The sequence below is a fragment of the Cryptomeria japonica genome, chromosome 5 (genome assembly GCF_030272615.1).
Source record: "Cryptomeria japonica chromosome 5, Sugi_1.0, whole genome shotgun sequence".
Classification (NCBI taxonomy): domain Eukaryota; kingdom Viridiplantae; phylum Streptophyta; class Pinopsida; order Cupressales; family Cupressaceae; genus Cryptomeria; species Cryptomeria japonica.
In genome coordinates this window covers 738,311,240-738,334,386 of record NC_081409.1, presented here as the reverse complement: position 1 = coordinate 738,334,386, position 23,147 = coordinate 738,311,240, and the positions used below count along the sequence as shown (strand labels likewise).

General features: G+C 32.3%; 1 protein-coding gene across 1 annotated transcript; it reads left to right on the top strand.

The window, feature by feature from the left end:
* Nucleotides 1-3,661: 3,661 nt before the first annotated feature.
* On the top strand, nucleotides 3,662-6,576 carry LOC131028773 (ankyrin repeat-containing protein At5g02620). The gene is made up of 4 exons (XM_057959124.2): nucleotides 3,662-4,262; nucleotides 4,608-5,089; nucleotides 5,369-6,218; nucleotides 6,359-6,576. Exons 1-3 carry the CDS (start codon nucleotides 3,809-3,811, stop codon nucleotides 6,203-6,205), a joined length of 1,773 nt encoding a protein of 590 aa, XP_057815107.1. The 5' UTR covers nucleotides 3,662-3,808; the 3' UTR covers nucleotides 6,206-6,218; nucleotides 6,359-6,576.
* Nucleotides 6,577-23,147: the final 16,571 nt, after the last annotated feature.

The window sequence follows — 23,147 nt, the reverse complement described above, 5'->3', positions numbered from 1 at the left end:
TGTTTGTAATTTTATTAAGAAAAAAATATATATCTGAATGTGTTTTCTTTTAAATTAAACACTATAAATTTAATTGATGATTAAATGTTGAAATTTAAGTTACATGAGGCATCACACTTTATCCAAATATAACTCTTTCCATTTGGTGTCATCTTTTTTCTTAATTATTTATCCAAATTAGAAAAGAGTTATATCATCTTGGCATAGACTCTTTTCTCTAGTGCATTATATTTTTTCAAAATTTTATACACCAACATACAATACAAGATATAAGCCTTCAGTTATTTTAATGGAAGAGTAAACCATTAGATCAAATAGTATATGGGAATATTCAACAAATGAGGGTAAGTATATTAAGATTTGATTGATTTTGGCAAAAGTGACATCATATTTAATTCTAGTCATGCTATGTCTAAAATACATAATGTTAAGGGTAAGCTAGAATGAATTTGATAAAAGAATAAACTATTACTTTCAATTATTGGTGTGACATAATCTTACAAATAAAATTGAAAACACACCATTGATGAATTGAATTAAAAAAATGAACTAAAATACCCAACTATAAATAGAATATAGCTAAACATATAACTTTCAAATAAATTTAATAAGATTAAGTACTACCCAAAGATAATATTAAGTCGAGGCCTTATTTGTGACAACCCTAAATACCTAACCGGCTAAAAATATAATCTCTAAAGTCCACAAACAAAGAAATATATTAGAAAAAGCCTCCATCCGGTCAATTTTTATGGGAAAGGATTTGATAGTGGATAAGTGTGTTGGTTGTACGGGATCTAATAGTCATTATAGCAATTGTGCATATAATATCCAGTTTTGCCACATATATATACTATATAATGTAAATAAACAATCCACATGTAAATAAAAAATTTACCAAATGTTGATCAAAATGGACCAATACTTGAACATAAGAGAACCCATAAATGTTATATAAAAAAGACATAAATACATTAATTAACAAGTGAAATAGATAAGATACTCACTTAAACAAGTACTCTTATCATAGTGTAAAAATATTATTCTTATGTGTACAACTATTGGGATAGCAATGTATATGCATCGGAGTATTTCATATTAGTATTTTGTCCTATCACAAATATAAAAGGTGAACACAATAAATACATTGTTTTTCTCCATAAAATGTGAGGGATTGTCCAAAGATTTAAGTGTTCAACAATTGGACCTTTGTGTTCATATAAGTTTTATTTTATATCATAATATGTTGTTTTTGTGTTCAACTATTGGTCTTTTAGTGTTGGATATAAAAGTTAGAGATAACACACATTTATGATTACTAATAGGTATTTGGTCCATTTAAGTTTTATATAAGTTATATTTTACATAAAAATACGATATGCACTAGACGTGTTATTTTGACGACTTGCATGATGAGTCACACCTTCAAACCTTAATTGTAGATAGTTAAGTGTCCATATTACAATTTTAAAAAAAAACGGAGGTCTTACGATATTCCATGTAATAGCTACATGTTGACGAAGTTAGCCCTAACAACTACTAGTCCCTCTACCCTAAGGGCTACAGCTTGAAAAGCTACTTAAACTCAAACATCTGTCCCACTTAGTTTTGTAATAATTTAGTAATCATATTGCTTATTCTCAACATTGGACCCACATAGAAGGAAAACAAAAAGAAAATTTTGGCTTAGCTTTTACGTACAGTACAAAATCTGCCCAAGAGTAGCTATAAACTTCTACAGCAAGTTTTTCCTTCGGAAATGAGCTACAAAAATATATTCCATATCTGTAAATTGCAACGATAGACAAGACATAAATGGTTGCTAGACCAAGATAAATCCTAAAGTTTTTCTTGCTGTGAAAAATGGCTATAATAAGGACATTCAAAATTTGTATGGCTCTAACCCCCGACTTCTGCAGGGCGGCTACCTTTAAAGGCAATATTGACCATTTGGAGATCCTTCAATACAAAATCTCATAACGTCATATCCACACAACAACTTATTCAACGAGATGAATTTAACTATGTTGTAAGAAGAATGCCATAATGCCACCCCTGTATGTTAATGCACAAACATCCAGAGATCTTTTTAAAAAAAATGAAAGAAACCACACACTCAAACTCCTAGCGTACACATGTAACATGTAAAATAAGAAATACAAATGTTGTTTGATACAAGATTGTCTATAGATCAAGTATGCTAATTCATCATAGTGTAATTGTTCTCACAAGATATCAAGTGTGCAGTCCATTGAGCTGATTAATTCTTATGACAAATAAGACAACCAGTGTGATCTAATTGTGCATTAATTGTATTTAATTAAGTTCATATTGTTTAACTAGTTTTAATTTTACATTCTATTAAAACAAATATTTGTTTCATGAAATATGATTATAATTGAGGATAACAAAGCCTTTACATAATTTAGTTCAAAGGACATTTTCAATCTTCACTCCATTAAACTAGTTTTTTAATTGTTTAAGTAAGACACAATTTTTATTTAGAAATTAAAAAAGAGGTTAATTTAGTCCAATCTTTGATTTATTGTATTAACAATATACTCAATCACTAAACTCATTTCTCAATTGCGTGAACATAAACCCATTGACCATCATAAACAATATACGATTATAAAAGAAGATTTCTTTACTATAGACTTATGAAGGGGAATGTTTAACCACATGATAAAGGGCATGGGTTCAAAGGTTCTCTTTAAATCAAATGAAAAAAATTGTAGTCTTATTTTTGCAATTGTTGTGTAAAATGCCATCATAAAAGACAATGACATGGTTAAAATGAGTCATTCAAATAATTAATATTCAAATTCTAAGGCTTTCATTAGAAAAATTCATGCTTAAATTTATAAGATAGGGTACAAGTTTAATGTATAAATGTTGACTACTAAATCCATTTCTAGGTGTGGTGTAGCTCAATAAACATGAATTTGATGGAAGTAAACTACCACATTAAATTATATGTGGGGTATCCTATAGATGAGGTTGGGTAGAAGATTTAGATTATTTTGATATAAAAAGTATTACATTTAATTCTTGATGTGATATGCTAAAGACAAAGAAAAGTAAGAACAAGTGAAAAATTAATTTAATTTAAAAAAAACTACCACATTCAATTATGAATGTCACAAAATCTTACAAATAAAATTAAATTGAAATTGTAAAAAAATTATAGATATGACATGATTTTAACTTAAAAATATATAAAATTATATTTAATAAAAATTTACTAGACAAATTAATCTTGAGGCCTGATTGTGACAACCATAAATATATTACGAGAACCAAAAATATTACTCCTTGATCTTCACATCTATACTAAAAGGCCACCCGAAAAGAAATATATTAAAGCTATTAAAGAACTCTATATCAGGTCAATTTTTACCGGCTAGGATTTCCACAATCTTCATATGTATAATAAAGGCCACCAAAACTAATTTAAAAAGTCTATATCAGGCCAATTTTTACTGGCAAGGATTTGACTGCCAGCCATTGGTGTGTGGAATCTGCTTTTGTGAAGCACGTTTCTGTGTTGAGCAGTCAAACTCAAATGTCAGTCCTCAATTCTACAGTAATTTATCGATCAAATTCTCAGCATAGGGCCCTCACAAAACGATAACGAAAAGAAAATTGTGGCGTAGTTTTCAAATTATGAATGGTACAGCCTATGCCCGAGAGTAGCTGAAAATTTCTGCAACAAGTCAATGGCTTCAAGACCAAAGTGGGAAACGATTTACAATCCATCTTTATAAATTGTAGAGACAGAGAAGACTCAAACGCGTGCTAGACCAAGATGAATAATGAAGTTTTTCAAGCTGCCAAAAATGGCGATAACAAGGCAATTAGGAATCTCTATGACTCTAACCGTCGAGAACTGAAGAAAGTTACTTTTGAAGGAAATACTGCCCTGCACATCGCTGCGAGGGAAGGCCATTCGGAGCTGGTTGAATGGATTCTTCAAAATGTGAAAGGCCTCTCTGGAGCTCGCAATTCTGATCTCAATACGCCGCTGCACGAAGCTGCTAAGCGGGGAAATCAGAAGATAATTCGTACTCTTCTCCATGACAACAATTGCGCAGCCGCTAAACGCAATCAGTTTGGAGAGTCAGCTCTGTTGATAGCTTCAGAACATGGTCATGAGGAAGCGGTGAAGCTTTTGGTTAAAGCCACGCCGGTATACATAATCCTCTGGCCAAGGGAAAACCACCAAACTTGCCTTCACGTTGCTGCTTATGGAGGGCATTTAGGTAACCCCTACCTTAAAATCTGTTCTGAGTTTCCCATTTTTTAATGTATTTTATGTAGTCCTGATACCACTCTTTCTTTTGAGTGTAGAGTACGTTTTATTAGATATGTTGCATTTGATCAGATTATGTCTGTCCTTGTAATGGGTGTAACATGGTAGTTGCTTTTTTCTATCAGTTTGAAAGTTTTTCTTTTTGCATGTGAAGCATCCTTCCTAACTTCAATTACTATGATCTTAACTTTGTTGTATTACCTTTACCTTTACCTTTATTTTTTTATTTTTCCCTTTTATCTTTGTTACTTGTCTTTATTTTCCATCTATTGATTTTAATATTAATGTGTTGCAGGGATAGTAAAGTTGATACTTGAGAGGCCTAGTTTCTGCAACATTTTGCAGCTCATTATGATTATTCCTGATATCCATGGTGCCATTCCATTGCATTCTGCTGTTCATGGGGGGAATGCAAATATTGTGAGTGAAATTGCAAACAAAAATCTGAGTTGGAGATTTTGTATGAATTGGTTTGACAAGAGCTTAATGACAAAGAAGGATAAGTTTGGAAGGTGTGCAGTACATTTAGCAGCAATCATGGGTGATCAAGAGATAATGGATAAATTCCTGTTAGAAATGCCATATTGTACTGAAATTCGTAGTTCAGATCTTAAAACTGCTCTACACTTTGCTGTAGAACACAATCAATTTGGGATAGTGAAGAAGCTACTCCCTCAAGATAAGACAGAAGAAATGGCAGAACTACTGAGATATGACCGAGACATCTCTGGAAATACGCTGCTACACTTGGCCATCATCAATGGAGGGGATCCAGAGGTTGGAAATTATATAGATTTTTTTTCCTTTCCAACCATTATGAGTTTGAAATTGTTTTTCCTTTTTCCTTTTCTTTTCTACTGTAATGAATTTGAAGATTCTTCTTCCCTTTTTCTTATCAAATATCTTAAATTCGAAATAGGAGATAAAATTAAAAGGGAAACGTACAACTTTCTTATAGACAAGATAAACATAAATTACAATAAATTCTTGAAATGTGTATGCTTATATTATTATTATGAAAACAATTAAGGGGAATATTTCTTTCTTATTGTGCAGCTTGTAGAATATCTTTTACCATTTGTAAATGTGAAAGCCATTAATAATGAAGGGTTTAGAGCAATTGACAAAGCTGCTCCTGCAACTTTTACCAAGATCACAGGGATTTTAAAAGAGGTCGGAGGATCTCGAAGTTTTATAGAAAATTCTAGACCTTTGAATTCAATGGAATTCAAACAAGAGAGCACTATAGCTGAAAAACTCTTGGATGTGGACACACTGGTGGCATCACTCATTGCCACGGTTACATTTGCAGCCATTTTTACTGTGCCAGGTGGAATTGACGAGGACGATAGTGGAACTGCCCCCACACCTAGCGCCGCTGCCCCTACACATACTGGAGTTGCTCGAATGGTATTGCAAACCCTTTTTAAAGTGTTTTTGTTCTCTGATAGCCTTGCTATGTTTTCCTCCCTCTCAGTTGTTATTGCCTGGTTATTTCGAGAACGGTTGCAAACAAAGCTTTTTGCAGACCATTCATTATTGCCCAAGTTATCAGTTTTGAGCTTGGGGACTTCTATAATCTCTACGGGGCTTGCATTCTTGAGTGCAACCATCCTAGTTACAATTCCCCGAAATTCTAAAAAAATGAACGATCATTATGAATATGAATTGTTGTTATGGGGTGAGATATTGACAGCTTTTTCTGCACCAGCACTTTCGCTCATTTTGCTTTCAATTTTGTGGGCTATTGAGTATAATTTCAAAGCTACAGTGGAAATCCAAGCCCGACTTAAGAAGCAAATCAAAGAAACCCTCATCTATATAATTCCACCTCTTGCTATTGTATTGGGAATTATTATTGGCTACGGATATAACTATTTTTCTACCAGTTGACAATATATTCTCAGTAAGTTTCTTTTCTCCTTTTAAAAATTGTAGTTTTAGAATGTTTGCTAGGACTGTATAATTCTCATATCATATTCTTCAATTTACAATTTTTTCTGATATTATGTTTAATAATAATCTTATTGTATTAATCTGATGCAGGTGAAATTGGCCTCCCTATCCATTGTTGAGGATCTCAAATAGTAACCGCATGCTATGGGTTTTTGGTAGCTTCTCAGTAATTTAATTTACTGATACAACCTGTTGGAGTGTTGTTATCTTTTTGCTTGTTGCTTGTCCTTGAAACTAGTATTCCTTATGTTGATATTGTTGTAGCACCTTCTATTATGATGGATTATACGAGTTTCCATTTGCTATCATGGCAGTGGTTTGGAATGATTATTTTTATTTTAATATCTTATATCTAAGTCTATTTTAAACAATATTTTAGATGATTACTTCATAATTTAATTGTTTTTTAATATTTTATTATTCAAAATATATTAATAATAACATAGATATTTTGAATATATGATTCTAAAACATTTTCAGAAATGTCAATTTCAAGATGAGATAAGAACATGATCAAGTCAGGGCGAAACAACTTAAATTGTTAAGCAGAACATCAATATAAAAACTAAGAGAGGGTATGCTTTAAAATAACAAGAAGGCTGTAATTATGAGGCATAGCTATTAAGATGGATGAATGCTGTGAGTAGGGAAGAACTTACAAAGCATTACTAACAGCAGAGAGACTTGTGATTGTATTGGGATTAACCGTCTAGTTTAAAGTCATTGTGGATAGACTTGTTAAAATTAAAATAATTTAAATGAGACAGTAAAAGATTTCACAATAACTTTATAAAACATGGGAGGCTTGTAAGGTTTTACCGGACTAATTGTGTGAGTCGGTGTCGGGTCACTATCATTCTGACTAGGTACTCTGAAATTATTCCACTTAGCCCAGACAATAAGATAAGAGTCGTACATCTGCTGGACAATACAGTCAATAGCCCAGACAATATTTAAGTAAAACAGAAATTACTACTTGTATGCCATCCTTGTAGAATAAATGCTTGCTAGGGGATATCCTCTGTATTTGTAAATTTGTGTATCGTATAGTAATTGCATTTAATGGTCACATATCCAGAAGAACGGGAAAAAGAAATTAGTGGGTTGCCTTCTACAGATTGTATAATACGGAATCTGCAGAAAAGCATGTGATAAATTGTGCAATACGTCCTTGCCTTCAGAAAGATCAGGGTCACGTGGAAGCAGTAAGGGTTTTGTTGGACTACCCAAAACTTCGAATCGTTTTGGTAACCATCACTTTAAAATCTATTGTGGGACTCCCATTTTTAATATATTTTATGCAGTCCTTTGGGCCACTCTTTTATTTTGATGGTAGAATAACATTTCTATTACATATGTTACATTTATAGTGTTATGTCTCTCCTTGTAAGGACGCATCTATTCTGGTTCCAAAAACGGTCGCGATTGACTAACCTGTCACTAACACGCTGTATGAAAGCTCTGTTTTGGAGCCAGAATAGCCATGACCTCCTTGTAATGGGTGTCAATGCTATAGAAAAAAAGCTGCAGTTTAATGTCAGTATAAGTGACTCTAAAGAATCTTAATAATTTAAATATTGAGAAGAATTCAAGCTTTAAAGTTATTTAAATAAGAAAATATTTAATAATAGTAAAATGTATACCTAATTTATTATTCAAGTGGGCAGTAAGTTTTCATGTCAATAGTCAATACATTGTATTTTAGATTACTTACATATCAATAAGAGGTTTTAGAGTTATTTTAAAAGGAAGGCTTAAACAACTAACATATTGATTGCAAATATCATGATTGGTGTGTATTCTAATAATTTTTTAATATAAAAAAAATTGAAAAGAGAAGGATGAGTAAAAAAGTGGGCTTTGTGAAGCCTCAACAAAACATACTCTTGTTTAGATTGAAGATGAGGAGTTTACATAGAAGATGAGTAGCAATCCCTCCTCTTCAGGAAAAAGGTTTGATTGCTCATAACAGGGAAACCTAGAGGCTTTAACCAATGAAGGAGGGGATGAAGAAAAAGGAGAAGACTAGAAACCTAAGCCATCTTTAAAAGAATGTAGTGTACATTTCAGAAGAGCCTTAACTCCTTATTCCATGCACCCTAAATCAAGCCCATGATGTGTCTCTAAATCACATGTATAAATAGTAGCACAGTTGACATAAGAGGAGGATCAATTCTGTTGCACAAATGCACATCCTTTTTGAGTGTTGAGATGTCAAGATGAGAAAGGTCAATCTTAGATTCAATTAATCCCTGTAAGCTAAAACCTAAAGAGTCTCTATCATCATCAAGAAATGTGTGAGAAGAAGAAGATGATGAAATAAATTTAGAAGAAGCTTGCACAAATGATGAAAAATACGCCTTCAAAGCCTTGGGTGCAGGTTGTGAGATATTGTTTTGTCCAAAGGAGGGTGTAAAATCTAATGAACCCCAGACATCACCAAAGAGCCTTATTCAAATAATCAATGTTATTAGCAAAGGAGAATAGTGGATCATATTTTGCTAAAGAAGTAACCAAGTTACTAAGAGAGTTTTAGACAAGAGGTCAATATACATCTTCTTATATGTGAGTTTGTATAATTTTATCAACTTCAATTACATGTAGTTTATTATTGTATATGAACATTATCTTGCAGTGAAGAGTAGATGGAATAGTCCCCATAGAATGGATGTTTCATGGTCTATCAAGAAGATTTTATAAAAAGGGTGATCTCACAATAGTGGGTTACATCTTTTGGCCAAAGTTGAAATATTCACTTTTTGATACCTATAGTTGCTAAACCATGAGTAATTTGAAGATGATGTGAATTAGTGATTTGTGACATTTTGTCTTTAGATTCTAAATATATACATTTTTAAAACTATTAGGATCAAATTGCATTTCTTTTTTCATCTCCTTTGATAAGTAAATTTTAAAAGTAAACACCATTTTTAAAGAGTGGGGTGTAATATAAAGTACATAACTTTTTTTGTCTGAAGGATAATTTTTTTTTTTTTAAAGTTGGATTTATAGCTATAATATCTAGGGCATGTGTTTGGTTTCATAATATCTTAGTGAATACTTTATTTAAATTAAATTTTGAAGTCAAACCAATTACAATATAGGCTTAGGTGTACTATGTTGAACATAAGTTTTTTAATATGTATTTGAATTCATTTTTTTTTTTTATGGGTCAAGAAAATCAATACCAATTGGATAGATATTTTTTATAATTTTTTTTGGTAATCTACTATTTTCCCACATGTTTAGAACATAGTGTGATATTTGGTAAAAAAAACCTATGTTTAATTAAACTAAAAAAAAATGTTTAATAAAACCAAAATATATTAGAAATATACTTATAGGAAATCTCATTTTAGGAACTATGATCCTGAAACTGGGTTTGTCAAGTTGATTCCATTTTGATCCTCAACTTGAGCCTTGAAAGAAAAAATATGCAAAAAAAATTACAAATGGAGGGGATAAGCGCAAAATAAGGGAGTTAGAACTAACCCTCCTTCGCTCAAGCCTTCCTTGACTCCTTTGAATGACGGGGTGTTCATTCAAACCCCAATAAAATAATTAAAAATTGGTTGACAATGGCTTAAAACGAACCCCTTGGTGTAAGAATATTGGTTTGAAGGGGGGTGCTTGAGAGAAAATGAAAAGACCTTTGAATGAAGGATTACCTTCATTCAAATATTTTGAAAACATTTTTTTACCACTAACACGTTTTCCTTGTGACCAAAAGTGTAACCCAATTATGTGGCATAACCGAAAGAGTATTGGGCATGACATTGATAGGTGTCGGTAAATTCATAGGTCCACCTAAACTAGTAGTGTGATTGTAGCTAACAGCTATCTACCCACGTTATCAAGGCCACAAATAGAATTACTATCAGATTTAATAAGAACTGTATATTCATTAATCTTACAAATTAGGTCTATGCTACAAACATTAAGGTGTAATCCATTATCAATTAGAATATTCTTTATTCTATGTCAATTAATGATGAGTGGATCATATTATTTTAAACTTCTAAAGAAGCTAACTCATGTTGTGAGAATACAATATCCATCTTTGTTGTATGCATACAATCAAAAAATGTTGCTAGATTTTTTGGCCTAATAGGTGGGACATATATCTTTTGTAGAGCCTCTTGGAGCATCTTGTGGTATATATGTGAAGTTTGAATTTATTCCCAAAGGGAGATCTTAGCCAAAGTAGCATGAAGCTTCTCATCAAGGTCATACTCCCTACAAACATAGTGTGTAATATAAAGATATGGGGGAACAAAGGTTTATGAAGGAGGAATAATAGTAGAAATAGTGATACTTCTTTTCTTTGCTTGTTGTTGTTGGTATTTTATGTATTAGTGATCATATGATAATGAGGTAGTTGTGACACATTTGAATTAATTTTATTATTTTGAGTGATATTTTTGTAAATTTTATAATGTAACCGAGGAGATAAGATGTGATTTTAACACCTCAAATGATAATAATAGGTTTTGATTATAGTTGATGAAAATTAGGTCAAAGATGCACAAAATAATTTTTTGTCTCACAAGTTTATTTACAAAACCAAGAATATGAATCAAGTTGATTAATCTTTGACAAAGAGATTTTCATGGAGTCATAGAACAAGATTTTGTTCAAATAAAATTATCAAGGGCTTCATTTATCATACCAAAATTATCACTACTAAATGACTCGTCAACTACATGAAAATATTATCAAAAAAGATTCAATATGATTGGATAATGTTTCTTTTTCTAAGATTATGAAGATAGGAGGAAGAATTAAGTAGAAGAAAAGTGACGATGAGATGGAAAAATTTAATTAAGGCATAGAAAAAAATTGTTTATAGTTTGGTTTTCTAAACTAAAGGAAAAGAAAGACTTGCGCACACAATGTTATTATTTTTTAAGCTAGTTAACCAATAGAAAGAAAATGCATAGAAAGTGAGTTATTGAGATTGAAATTAAACATGTGTTAGAATATAAGTAAGATGGGTCAACATTTTTTGTGTCTTTACTTTGATATAATATGAATTTTGATTGTAGTGTTGTGATAAAGAACAAATATATTAAATTTGAAGTTGGATTTTCAATTATAGACTTGAGACAACAATAACTTGAGAAACTAATTTTTTTGGGCATGAACACAAGAGAATCTTTTTTAGAGATGTGATCTAATCTAGGAACATAATGATATTTAAGATAATAAAAATAGTTTTGATGTAGAGAAATATAGTGGAACTTGTTGTATACAAATTTTTAGATCTAACATTTTTTTCATCTTACTAAAGCTCAAATAGTAATAATTAATAATTTAATATATTTTAAAATAATATGTCACTATGTTTTGATTAGATAAATCTTAGAGAGGCCCAAACCATTACAAAAATTCCATAAGGCACATAGAAGGGGGAAATCAAAAGCAGTGAGACCTCCAAGACCACAAAGACCAAAAAAGGACAAGCCTTCTTTAGAATAGAGGCTATAGCTGGAACAATAAACCAACAAACCCTTTTAGAGGGATATTTTGATTGGATCAATGACCTGGTGGGAACAATAGTCTCGAACCCACAAGACTACATAATCATAAACATAGGGGTTAGGCAAGAACCCTAAACCATCATCCAAACAAAAACCCTTATATTAGAAACATAACAACTAAGGAAATAGAACAAGCATCCTCTTTAAAAAAGACCTTTGTACTAGAGAGATAAAGAAGTCAAAGGAGCAGACAACAACCATCAAATTTTGAAAGGATTTCTACAACCTTTTTCCAAAAGGAGCACCATGTATAGAGACACACTCAAATAAGGAATGAGGCCACAAAAATATGAAGACACCTAGAAACGTTGTGGTAATATAATAACCCAGCCATTCTAATAAAACTCTAAGCATGAAAGAATGTGCTAGCACAAATAAATTCAAAGGGTTTTGAAAGGCATCCATAAACCTTAGACTAATAGAAAAGACTACAAACAAAAAAATGTGGACAACCTCAATAGATCTATTGTGAGAAGCACCACTAAGAACCAAAAGCCCTAAAGGAAAGAACTTTGGTGTAGAGGCACTCTCTAGCAACCATGAGCAAAGAAGAACCCAAGGGGAGCAGGGGGCATACATAGAGACCTAAGATAATAACAACCCCCTCCAAACAAAGCCAAAGGCCATTGCGAAATTAGATACACAAGATAAGAATCCCTCTCTTGTTAATTACTTACAAGGTAACCAACCCTCAACATGTATCCAAAGCCAACCCATAATTGTTGGATGGCATCCAATACCAAGAAGATCACCGTCATCCACAAAGAAAAGCGTAGCCACCATAGCCCATGAACTAGCAATGTCGATGCTCAAAAATAGGGAAGGGACCAGAGGGAAGCCCAACCCCAACTGAGAAGGAACCACAATAAACTCGCCTTCTTAGACCATCTCAATAGGCCCTGTAGATAGAAGAAACAATAGAAGATTCAAGAAAAAGCAATTAGGAAGAACACTCTTGAAAAATAACCCTACCAAGTCCTCTAGAAGACCACCCACCTAAATAGGACTGGGATCGAAGGAGAAAGTAGTAGAAAAATCCATCTCCAAATAGACACCCACCAAAATACTGCATCTTGCCACGACAAATCCACCCCCAAGCCAAGACCCAACAACCAATGGGGGAACTAGAGAGAAAGAAATAGTAGAGATAAAAGGGAAAGGTGCAAAGAAGGTAGGAACCAAGATAGGGTACAAAAACTAACCCCACAAACTAGCCCCAAAGGCCCAAGAAAAGCAAGCAATAGTAGGGGATAGAGCAAAACCAAAGCAAAAGAAGCTAGACCAAAGGAGAAGCAGACTAACCAAGAGTCTCACACAAATAAAATGAAAGGAAAACGAACTACACAACCCCACCCAAAGAACAAGGGGAAGCATCTAAATAGGGACTACCCATCCCACACTCTGAAATAAGAGAAACATGGGCAATCTAGAAAGCAAAACACATTAGGGAAAAAAACTAGGGAAGCAAACAAAGCCATAGAACCCCAAGGTCCCAAACAAAACAATAGCAACCTGCATGCGAAAATTCCCCAAAACAAAAAGGGAGCAAAGCAAAGAACCTCAAACATAAAGGAAAGCAAAGAGAAAATGAGGTCAAATTGCCACCAAGACTTCCAAATGCCCCATAATAGAATGCTCTACTATAGAGGCACTTAGATCATTGCATTCAACATGTTCATCCTCATCGCCACCATCGCCATCTTCTTGGTCTACCACCGCTCTCCACCATCTGTTGGAGTATGTTTAATTAATTAATATAATATATGACTATATTAAAACTTATGAAATATTATAAATAAATAATTTTTATAATAAAATATTATTTTTATTATTAAAACAACCTATAATAATAGAATTCAAATTTTTTAAATCATACATATATACACACAAAAAAACACATTAAAAAAAAACCTTGTATGCTCTACAATCGTATACGGAGTGTTAAAATGTGCGGAGATCAAAAGTTTGGTATGTGGATTGTCCATTTGACGCTATTGCGTTTAAAGACCATGCAATTGCCTTCTTGCTCTTTGAACTTGGCATTAATGGGCAAAAACAACTTAGGCTCACTCCCGTTGCCTAAAACATTTAAAGATATAGTGGCATTGAGCATTTCTATTGTCTCTGTATTTAGGTAATAACAAACTATATAAAGTCAATGACAATCCGTCATAGTTATTTTTTATACAAAATAACATTTGATAAAAAAAAAAATTATTTTTCTACAGATTAGAAAGATCAAACTAATAAAAATCCCATTAAAATCTATTATTATTTACAGATTTTGTATAGAAAATAGACAACTCTATAACAATCCCATAGTTTATATAAGACATAATCAAAGTGTGGAGGCCCTTTTCGTGGACCACATTTGCGTGTTGTACAGTAAACCCAAACATCAGTCCCACTCAATTTTACAATAATTTAGTGATCACAGATTACACGTTTCCAACACTGGGCCTGTCGAAAGCAACACGGACAGAAAATTTTAACATCTTTTAAATAATGTATAGTACAGAATCTGCGCAAAAGTAGGGGAAATTTTCTGCAAAAAGTCTTTGCCTTTAAGACCAAACTAGGAATCGAGCTATAGATTTACAATCCATTTTATAAATTGCGAAGAAAGAGAAGACTTAAACGCGTGTTAGACCAAGATGAATCCTAAAGTTTTCTATGCTGCAAAAAATGGCGATAAAAGTTTGTATAACCTCGACCGCCGACTTTTGCGGGGAGCTACATTTGAAGGCAATACTGTCCTCCACATCGCTGCGAGGGAAGGCCATTTGGAGCATGTTCAATGGATTCTTCAAAATGAAAGGCCTCTCTGGGAGGATTAAAAGGAAAGTTTAGATAGTTTATATATTGTCTTAAATAAATTGGTTATATTTTTGTTTATGGAGGTTCAGATTTAAATAGGACCGGTTTCATTTCTTATGAGGTCGGAGTCTTGCACTAGTAAGACTTTATTCTTGGTGCACTCATTTGGAATCATTCAACTTCACTAGTAGACCAATTGACAACCAATTGGTTATTTATTTAAGAAGATTTGAATAATAGTAAATTATATTTGATATCTATGTGAGGGTAGTTTTATTATTTAAATGATTTATATATTAATTGATTTTCAAGTAGTTTCAAGAAAGGAATTAAACTTGTGAAGTAGGGGGGTTTATGAGATGAACACATTTTCTATAAGAAAATTTAAATTTTGATCATAAAAATGGGAGCTCTTAGTTTTAAGAATTTATATTTCAAAGTTTCTTTGCAATCAAGTTGGGAATTCCCCCCACCAAATCAAGATATTTCAGTACCATGTGTAACTCATCTAGATTCTAGATAATAAATGAAAGGATAATTTTTAAATTTCTATTAATTACATTATTTTAAAAAAATTGTGAGACTATATTTTAGAACTTAAAGTTTTATGCTTTGCTTATTTCTAAACTATTCATAAAGCCCTCTATTTATAAAAGCTACAAATATTTTAACACTTACCTCTAAAATCAATCTTATGTACATATGTACATATGTCCATACCTACATACATCTAATGTAGGTATGTATATGTATACACATGCATAAATATACATACACACAAAATTTTAAGAAAATAAAATTAATAATATTTTATTAAAATTGAGTTATTAAAAAAAATGATTACTTAAGATTTCACGAGTTGAATATAATAGATAATAATCCTTTATTCAATTAATATAGTATTTTCTTTATTTTATTCTTTACCATAATATTAGTTTTTATCTTATTCTCTGTTTATTTATATTTTTTTAAATTATTTTCCATCTATTAACTTTAATATTAACATGTTGCAGCTATAGTAAAGTTCATACTTGAAAGGAATAGTGTCTGCAATATTTTGCAACTAACTCTAATTATTCATGATGTCCATGGTGCCACTCCATTGCATTCCGCTGTTCACAAGGGAAATATAAAGATTGTGAGTGAAATTTTAAACAAACATTTAAGTTTAAGGTTTTTCATAAAATGGTTTGTCAAGAGTTTAATGGAAAAGAAGGATAAGTATGGAAGGTGTGCAGTCCATTTGGCAGCAACCAAGGGCAACCCAGAGATAATAGATGAATTCTTGTCAATAATGCCAGATTGTTTTGAAATTCATAGTGCAGACCTTAAAGACAGCTTTACACTTTGCTGTAGAACACAACCAATTTGAGATAGTGAAGAAGCTACTGCCTCAAGACAAGAAGGAAGAAATGGCAGAACTAGTGAGCTATGACCGAGATATGTATGGAAATACATGGTTACACTTGGCAGCCATCAATGGAGTGGATCCAAAGGTTGGACATTGTATTTTATTTTTCGTTTCTACTATTATGAGTTTGAAGATTCTTTTTCCTTCTTTTCTAATTTCTTAGATTCAAAATAGAAGATAAAATTGATCTTGAATTCAAATAGTCATAAAATAAATCAAGAAATTACAAGACTGTTCATCTATATATAGTAAGATACATACATAAATTATAACTATCACTTAGTCCTAATTTATAGAAGACAATTATACATTGCATAAGTTTTCATGCTAGCATAAATCTAAAATACAAAGCACAACCATAATTATGAATTTCTTTTGATATCAATCTAATACAGAGATAGAAAATTATAGAAAGGCTAATTTTGTTGTTTTCTAGTATTATAAATTGGAACTATAAAGTATAAATTTATAAAATCAGAATTTCTGTTAGATTCTATTTTTTCTTTTCTTTTATGTTATAAAAATATAACAAGAACCAGAATCATCTATCAAAAAACTCTACTGAAGAAACCATAGCCCCTAGAATCCACAGCTAGGGATATGAACAGACCCCAATAATAGAAAATTCGTAATACTAAAACTGCATCAGGAGAATATCAAAAACCCTACTAAAGTCCAAGCATGTATAATATAAGAGAGAAATGATTCTGGAATCATTTGAAAATTAAACAGGGGCACTTTAAATCACCCTATCCTTTTGTGTCATGAGATGAAGAAGGCATAGCATGTCCAGAATTCCTGCTCCCTATCACCATCCTCCTCACTCGAGCTCGAAACCACTTCATTATTTGCATTCAGATTGTCCATGTATATGTAATCAAGCACCCAATCCTCTATTTCATCAACCGAATAATCAATAATGTTCAAGCTAATATTACCCTCTTTCGGAAATCCCATCAGTCTCTTAAGAAGTTGGACGTTCCATTGAATAAAGAGAATTCTAATTTCCCAGAATGATTTACTCCAAACAGTTAGAATTGGAAAACAGGGAATAGGGATTCCCACTATTAGATTATATTTTTTACTTATTATTGTAATATTATTGAAAACAATTAAGGTGAGTATTCCTTTTTGTTAATTTTGCAGCTTGTGGAATATCTTTTAGGTTTTGTGCATTTGGCATAGCTTCTACTGCAACAAAATTTGAAAAGGAATCCAAGTTTAACAAGATCAAAGAGGTTTTAGAAGAACACGGAGCATCTGGCAGTTTCATAAGAAATTCCAGACCTTCTAATTCAATGGATGTCAAACAAGAGGGCAATGTAGCTGAAAAAATCATGGATGCCGACACCCAGGTGGCATCACTCGTTGCCACCATCACATTTGCAGCCATTTTTACTGTACCAGGTGGAATTGATGACAAAGATAGTGGAAATGATTCTAAGACTGGAAGAATTGCCCCTACACCTAGTGGAGATGCAACTGGAGTTGCCTGAATGGCACTGGAAACGCTTTTTCAAGTGTTCTTGTTCTCTGATAGCCTTGCCATGTTTGCCTCCCTCACAGTTGTTATTGCCTGGTTATTCCGAGATAGATTACAAACAAATAATTTTGTCGGCCATTCATTATTGGCCAAGTTATCAGTTTTGAGCTTGGGGATTTGCATAGTCTCTACTGGACTTGTGTTCTTTAGTGCAACAATCCTGGTCACAGTACCCCGTGATGATAAAAATGTTGACAATCGAAGTGAATATGATTCGTTGTAATGGGGTCAGATATTAACAGCTTTTTCTGCACCAGCACTTTCGCTCATTTTGCTGTCAATTTTGCGGGTTACTGAGTATAATTTCAATGCTACACTGGAAATCCTAGATCGACTTAGGATGCAACTCAAAGAAACCCTCATCTATATAAATCCACCTCTTGCTATTGTGTTGGGAATTATTTTTTTGTTATGGATATAACCAATATTAATAGCGATTTCCATATCTACTGTAAGTTTTTTCCACTTTTGAAAGTTGTGGTTTTATAATTGTTTATAGGATTATTTTATTCTCATATCTTTCAATTTACATTTTCTAAAATTACGTTTACTAAAATTAATGTACATTATTATTATTAATGTACATTATTATTATTAATGTACATTAAATAATAATCTTGTATTAGTCTTCTGCCGGCTCCCCATTAATAGGCCTGCTGTTTGAAGATTTCAATTGGTAATCCCATGTAATGGGTCTTTGGTGGCCTCTCTATATCTTATTTATAGATACCACAAGTACGGTGTGGTGTTATCTTTGTGTTATGTAAATATTTTTGTTTATATTGTGTCAGTTTTTATATTGATGTAGCAAAATCTTTTTATGGTGGATTAGGCTATGATGCAAGTTGTTTGTAATTGCTGCAACAAATGTGTTGTTTTTTCTATGTTTTTTTGTCTTCTTTCAATAAAAAATAAATAAATTATATCTAATATTTTTTTATAATTTAATTAATCTTTTATGTTGTATTATTGAAAGAATATTAATATTAACATAAGATATTTGAAATATATTTATGTAGAAGATTTTGGGAGATATCAATTTTAGATGTTAGAAAAAAGAAATATTATGTACTTCACATTTAATATCTCTCAAGATCTTTTAAATAGATATATTATAATTATAAATACTAGTTTATTTTTGAATAACAATACAACAAATTATAAAAACTATTGATCCACATTCAATGCTAATAAAAAAAAACCATAGATGTAAACATTCATTTAAAAATAAATAAACAACTTTTCATTTTAAGACTCCACAAATCCTAAGAAGATTATTCCTTAGAGTTATCTCATCAAAGTTCAAAGACACGCAGGTTTCTTGCATCCATACTTGAGTAATAATAGACTACAGTACACTAGTTGAAACCAAATAGATCCACACAATATCTCATATAAGAGATGAGATATTAACGTGATCAAGTCGTTACCACACAAGTCGAATTGTTCAGCAGGAACAGGATCCTCTTTAGGTTATATCAATATAAATTCTGTGAGAGCGGGTATGCTTTAAAAAAAATAAGACTAATTCTAAGGCATAGTTGTTAAGATGGATGAAGGTTGTGGGTCAGGGAGGGTTTATAAAACATTACTTTGACAGCGTAAAGACAACTGGATTGACATATTAAAATTTAAATGATTTAAATAGGACAGTGAAAGATTTGACACTAATTTTGCGAAAAATGAAAGGCTTGTAAGGTTTTACTGGAGGGATTATGAGAGTGGAGATATGGTCAGATCATTTTGACTACACAGTGAAATCAGTTTTTTACAATTTATACTGTTGTTGTCTGTTATTTTGAATTTTGATCATGTGTGTTTATTTGTATCTATTTGTATCAATGTTTCGGATCATGAGAATGTAAGAGAGTTCAAGAGTAGAAAAAGTGAATTATTGTAGACCTAAGGAGAATATAAATAGGTGGGAAGAAAGGTAAAAAGGAGGAGAAGAGTAGCAAACAAATCACATCAAAAGCCAACATGGACTAACTCCAAGAGAAATCGTAAAATAATTAGGCAATGAAAAGGAAAAAACCAATACAGAAGAACAACGATTTTCTAAAAATAATTTACATTTCTAGAATGGTCTCAAAATTCTAGAAGGGGTATGTTCATTATAATTTAAATTTGGAAGTCAAATAATTAAAATCAAACCAAATTTTTGAAAATTAATGCTTTTTTAATAAACCTACTCTCTAGGGTGCAAATTAAGAAATTTCTTTTGAAAATTTTACATTTTTGGAAAACTCCTTAAAATTTAATAGGGGTATCTTCTTTGCATTTTTATTTTTGGAGTAAAAAATATTGCAAAATAATTGGATCTTGTTTGACTAAGTTAAAAAAAATTTGAAATTGTAATCTTGTGATAAACTTATATTTGATTGTATTATAATATTACTTTATCATTCTTGAAAGAGTTATATTATAAGTTCTATTATCCTAAATAATCAATTTGTGTAATACATTTCATTTCTTTGGACTATCATTATATACATGTTTTCACGCACTTGACAAGTGAGATTGATAAAAGATAACTTGAAGCTCATCACATTGGATAAAAGATGTTCAAACATAATTGGAAAGCATTAAATTTAGGTGAAACTATTCTAAACCCTCTAATTTCTACTTTAAAAGTGATTAGTATTTGCTATCTATCATAGAGTCATTTCTTTATTTAAATCATCTTGTTTGGTGTATCTTCCACATATTGAAATTCAGCTTAAAATTAATAATGTACATATGTCGATTTGGTCATAAATAAATCCTCAGGTATTTTAATCCCCATAATCTACTTATGTATACTATCATCTTGCATCCTAGTGGCAAACTTCAGTGCGCCAAAAATATTTGATCTTTTATTTTTAGAAGGCCTACATAGAGAAGTGATCACTATAGGGCTCAACCTCGACTATAATGTTCTTATCAATCTTAGCTAAGCCTCTATGAACTTTATACCTTAGAGAAATGAAGGTGGAGATTAGGTTACCCTCTCCTCCTACTTGTTTGGCATTATTATCTTTCATTTTTCAGATTTAGACCTCAATGAACCTTTTTGGTATATAGAGGATATCCATCGTTGAGCTTGTGAAGTCTACAGTTGAAATTTTTGGCTATCATTTCTTGTGTATGAAATTATTTTTACTCCCACTTGAATAAGTTGTATCTTATGTGCTTCATTGTTTAGATTTTCTTCCCTATTTGAATCCAAAATGGGATAAAAACCCAAATTGAACCATAGGGAAAATTTCCTCATTTTTCTTTTTCTTGTATGTTGTATCAAATAAAATAACAAAAGCAAGTCTTTTATCTTTGTGAATCTAGAGGTTGTTATTGTGCTTGGTGTCCTTGCATGCTTGTTGTTTCTATCTCTTTCCAAAAGACATCATCTAACCAAAACATAAATCTTGTTGGCAAGAAACATTGTTCCGGTGGAAGTTGATGCATGAGAAATTCTTAGGAGTTGTCATTAATGGAAACTCAGTTCAGAAATCATATCCAATGTACATAGATTTGATTTACCAGAAGTTGCATTGTTCATGAGGCATAAGTTTGGAAGGTGGAATGCAGTAACCGATAGAGTATGAGTGCAATGTGCATCTCTTGATTTTGGTTGTGTAATTTTGGTTGTGGTGATAGAGGTAGATGATTCAAAGTTTGAGGTAGATTATTCTTTAATCTTGATACCCGGTGTTGATTCATGAGCGAGATTGAAGGTCTGGTATGCGGCAATTCAAGAAGAACAAAGCTATTTTGGTGTAACATGTGGTCCGAACTCTTTGGGATGATTTTAGTGATTGGTTTCATGTTCGAGGATTTTGGATCGACATATGTGAAGCTTTTTATTATCTTGTTTAGGTTTGCATATGGATTTGTGGATGGATTGAGCTGAATTGTTGATACACATTTCTTGTTGCATGTTATGCTATTTGTGGAAGCCAACATGAGAAGTGATTTGTTTTATTGGTGGAGATATATAAGATTGATTTGGTTGAGCATTTTGGTAGAGGAGATGAGAGTGAGAAGTTTGTTTGAGCGAATGTGCGAAGTTTGGTGATTGTGATTGAAATTTTTTGTGCTCCGGTATATGACAGAGCAAGAAAATAGAGCAAAGAGACAGAACAATTGCAGAAGTCAAATTGAGCCTAACTGAAACCGCTATTTGGCATTAGTAGATGCTATTCTTCAGTTCACTCATTACTATAACCATTTGCAAACAATTTTAGGACAGTGAGTCCTCTGAGTTGTAGCCCTATTTTGTATTTGAGCAGTGAGCTCTAGGCATTGAGCTTGAATGCAAGTGCATTCCTCTTTTTGTAATATTATCATACTCCTGATCAAAGTATAAATATTGTGGGTTCAAATACCATTGTGGTTTTTCCCTTTCCGGGTTTCCACGTAAAAATTCCAGTGTTATGGTTTTGTGGTTGATTGGTTTATGTTTCATCACTTTGCTTTCATTCTTATGCATCTGGTGGTTTACGAATTAGTTTAATAATTTTGTCAATTGTAGAACACTGGTTCGCCTCCCCCCCCCCCCCCCCCCCGCCCTTCAGTGTTCATTGATTCCAACAATTGGAATCAGAGCCTAGTTCCTCAGAGGAAGCCTAACAACTTGAGGAAGATTTGGAAGATTGAATCAAAGGACTCCGGTTTGCAGAAGCAACTCACTATTGCACTTGAAGATCTTGATGCAGCTATGAAAGAGAAAATTAGTCCGAGGAGAAGTCTGGAAGCAGCTGAAAATTTCATTGGATCTCTAAAAGAACAAGTGAACACATCCAGAGAGAAGAGAAAGGAACTGATGGATAAACTCAAGGAGAAAGAAGAACAAAGCATTGACAATCAAGCCCTACAAGACAAGACAGATGAATGTGAGAAGCCTGCTAGAGAGAATATAGTCCTAAAGAAAGATGCAATCCATTATGATGAAGCTAACAAAGGAGATTGAAGATAGGAAGAAGAATGAGGAAAATCTGACTCAGTCATTAAAGGATAGAATTGATAAATGTTGCAAATTGAACTATGAGAATGATCAATTGAGAGTTGAATTGGTGCAATCCAAGAATGATGGGCAAGAACTTGAAAGGCAGATCATAATCTTGAGAGATGAACTTTCTACTGCTAATGAGTACAAAGAAAATTCAAAGCTAGCTCAGCCAGGCTAGATGAGATGCTAGAAAGTCAAAGAAGGGGAAATGACATGCAAGGACTTGGATATGAGAAAGGAGAATCCTTTGGTTCTAGACAAAATAATTATCAAAAGAACAAGAGACCTCTAGTAAGACAACCTAATGCTTATAAATTCAATGATAAATATTTTGTTTGCAATAAATTGGGTCATATGGCAAGTCAATGCAGAAATAGGATGATGAATAATGGTCCTACCTTTACCAATCAATGTTTTAAATGCAACAACTTTGGTCATAAGTCAAACATGTGCAAAGAAGTGATGAATAATTTCCAAAGTAAGAGACGTTATGCTTGTAGAATGTTTGGACACATTTCTAACCAATGCACGATGAGACTAAATCAGATGAAATTTAGGCTTATGGAAGGAAATGTTGCTTT

What these genes read in the sequence shown, in the direction of transcription:
- LOC131028773 (XM_057959124.2), top strand. Translation starts at nt 3,809, where the DNA reads ATGAATAATGAAGTTTTTCAAGCTGCCAAAAATGGCGATAACAAGGCA. An exon ending in TGCTTATGGAGGGCATTTAG is followed by an intron (nt 4,263 to 4,607) that starts GTAACCCCTACC and finishes AATGTGTTGCAG; the next exon opens with GGATAGTAAAGTTGATACTT. An exon ending in TCAATGGAGGGGATCCAGAG is followed by an intron (nt 5,090 to 5,368) that starts GTTGGAAATTAT and finishes CTTATTGTGCAG; the next exon opens with CTTGTAGAATATCTTTTACC.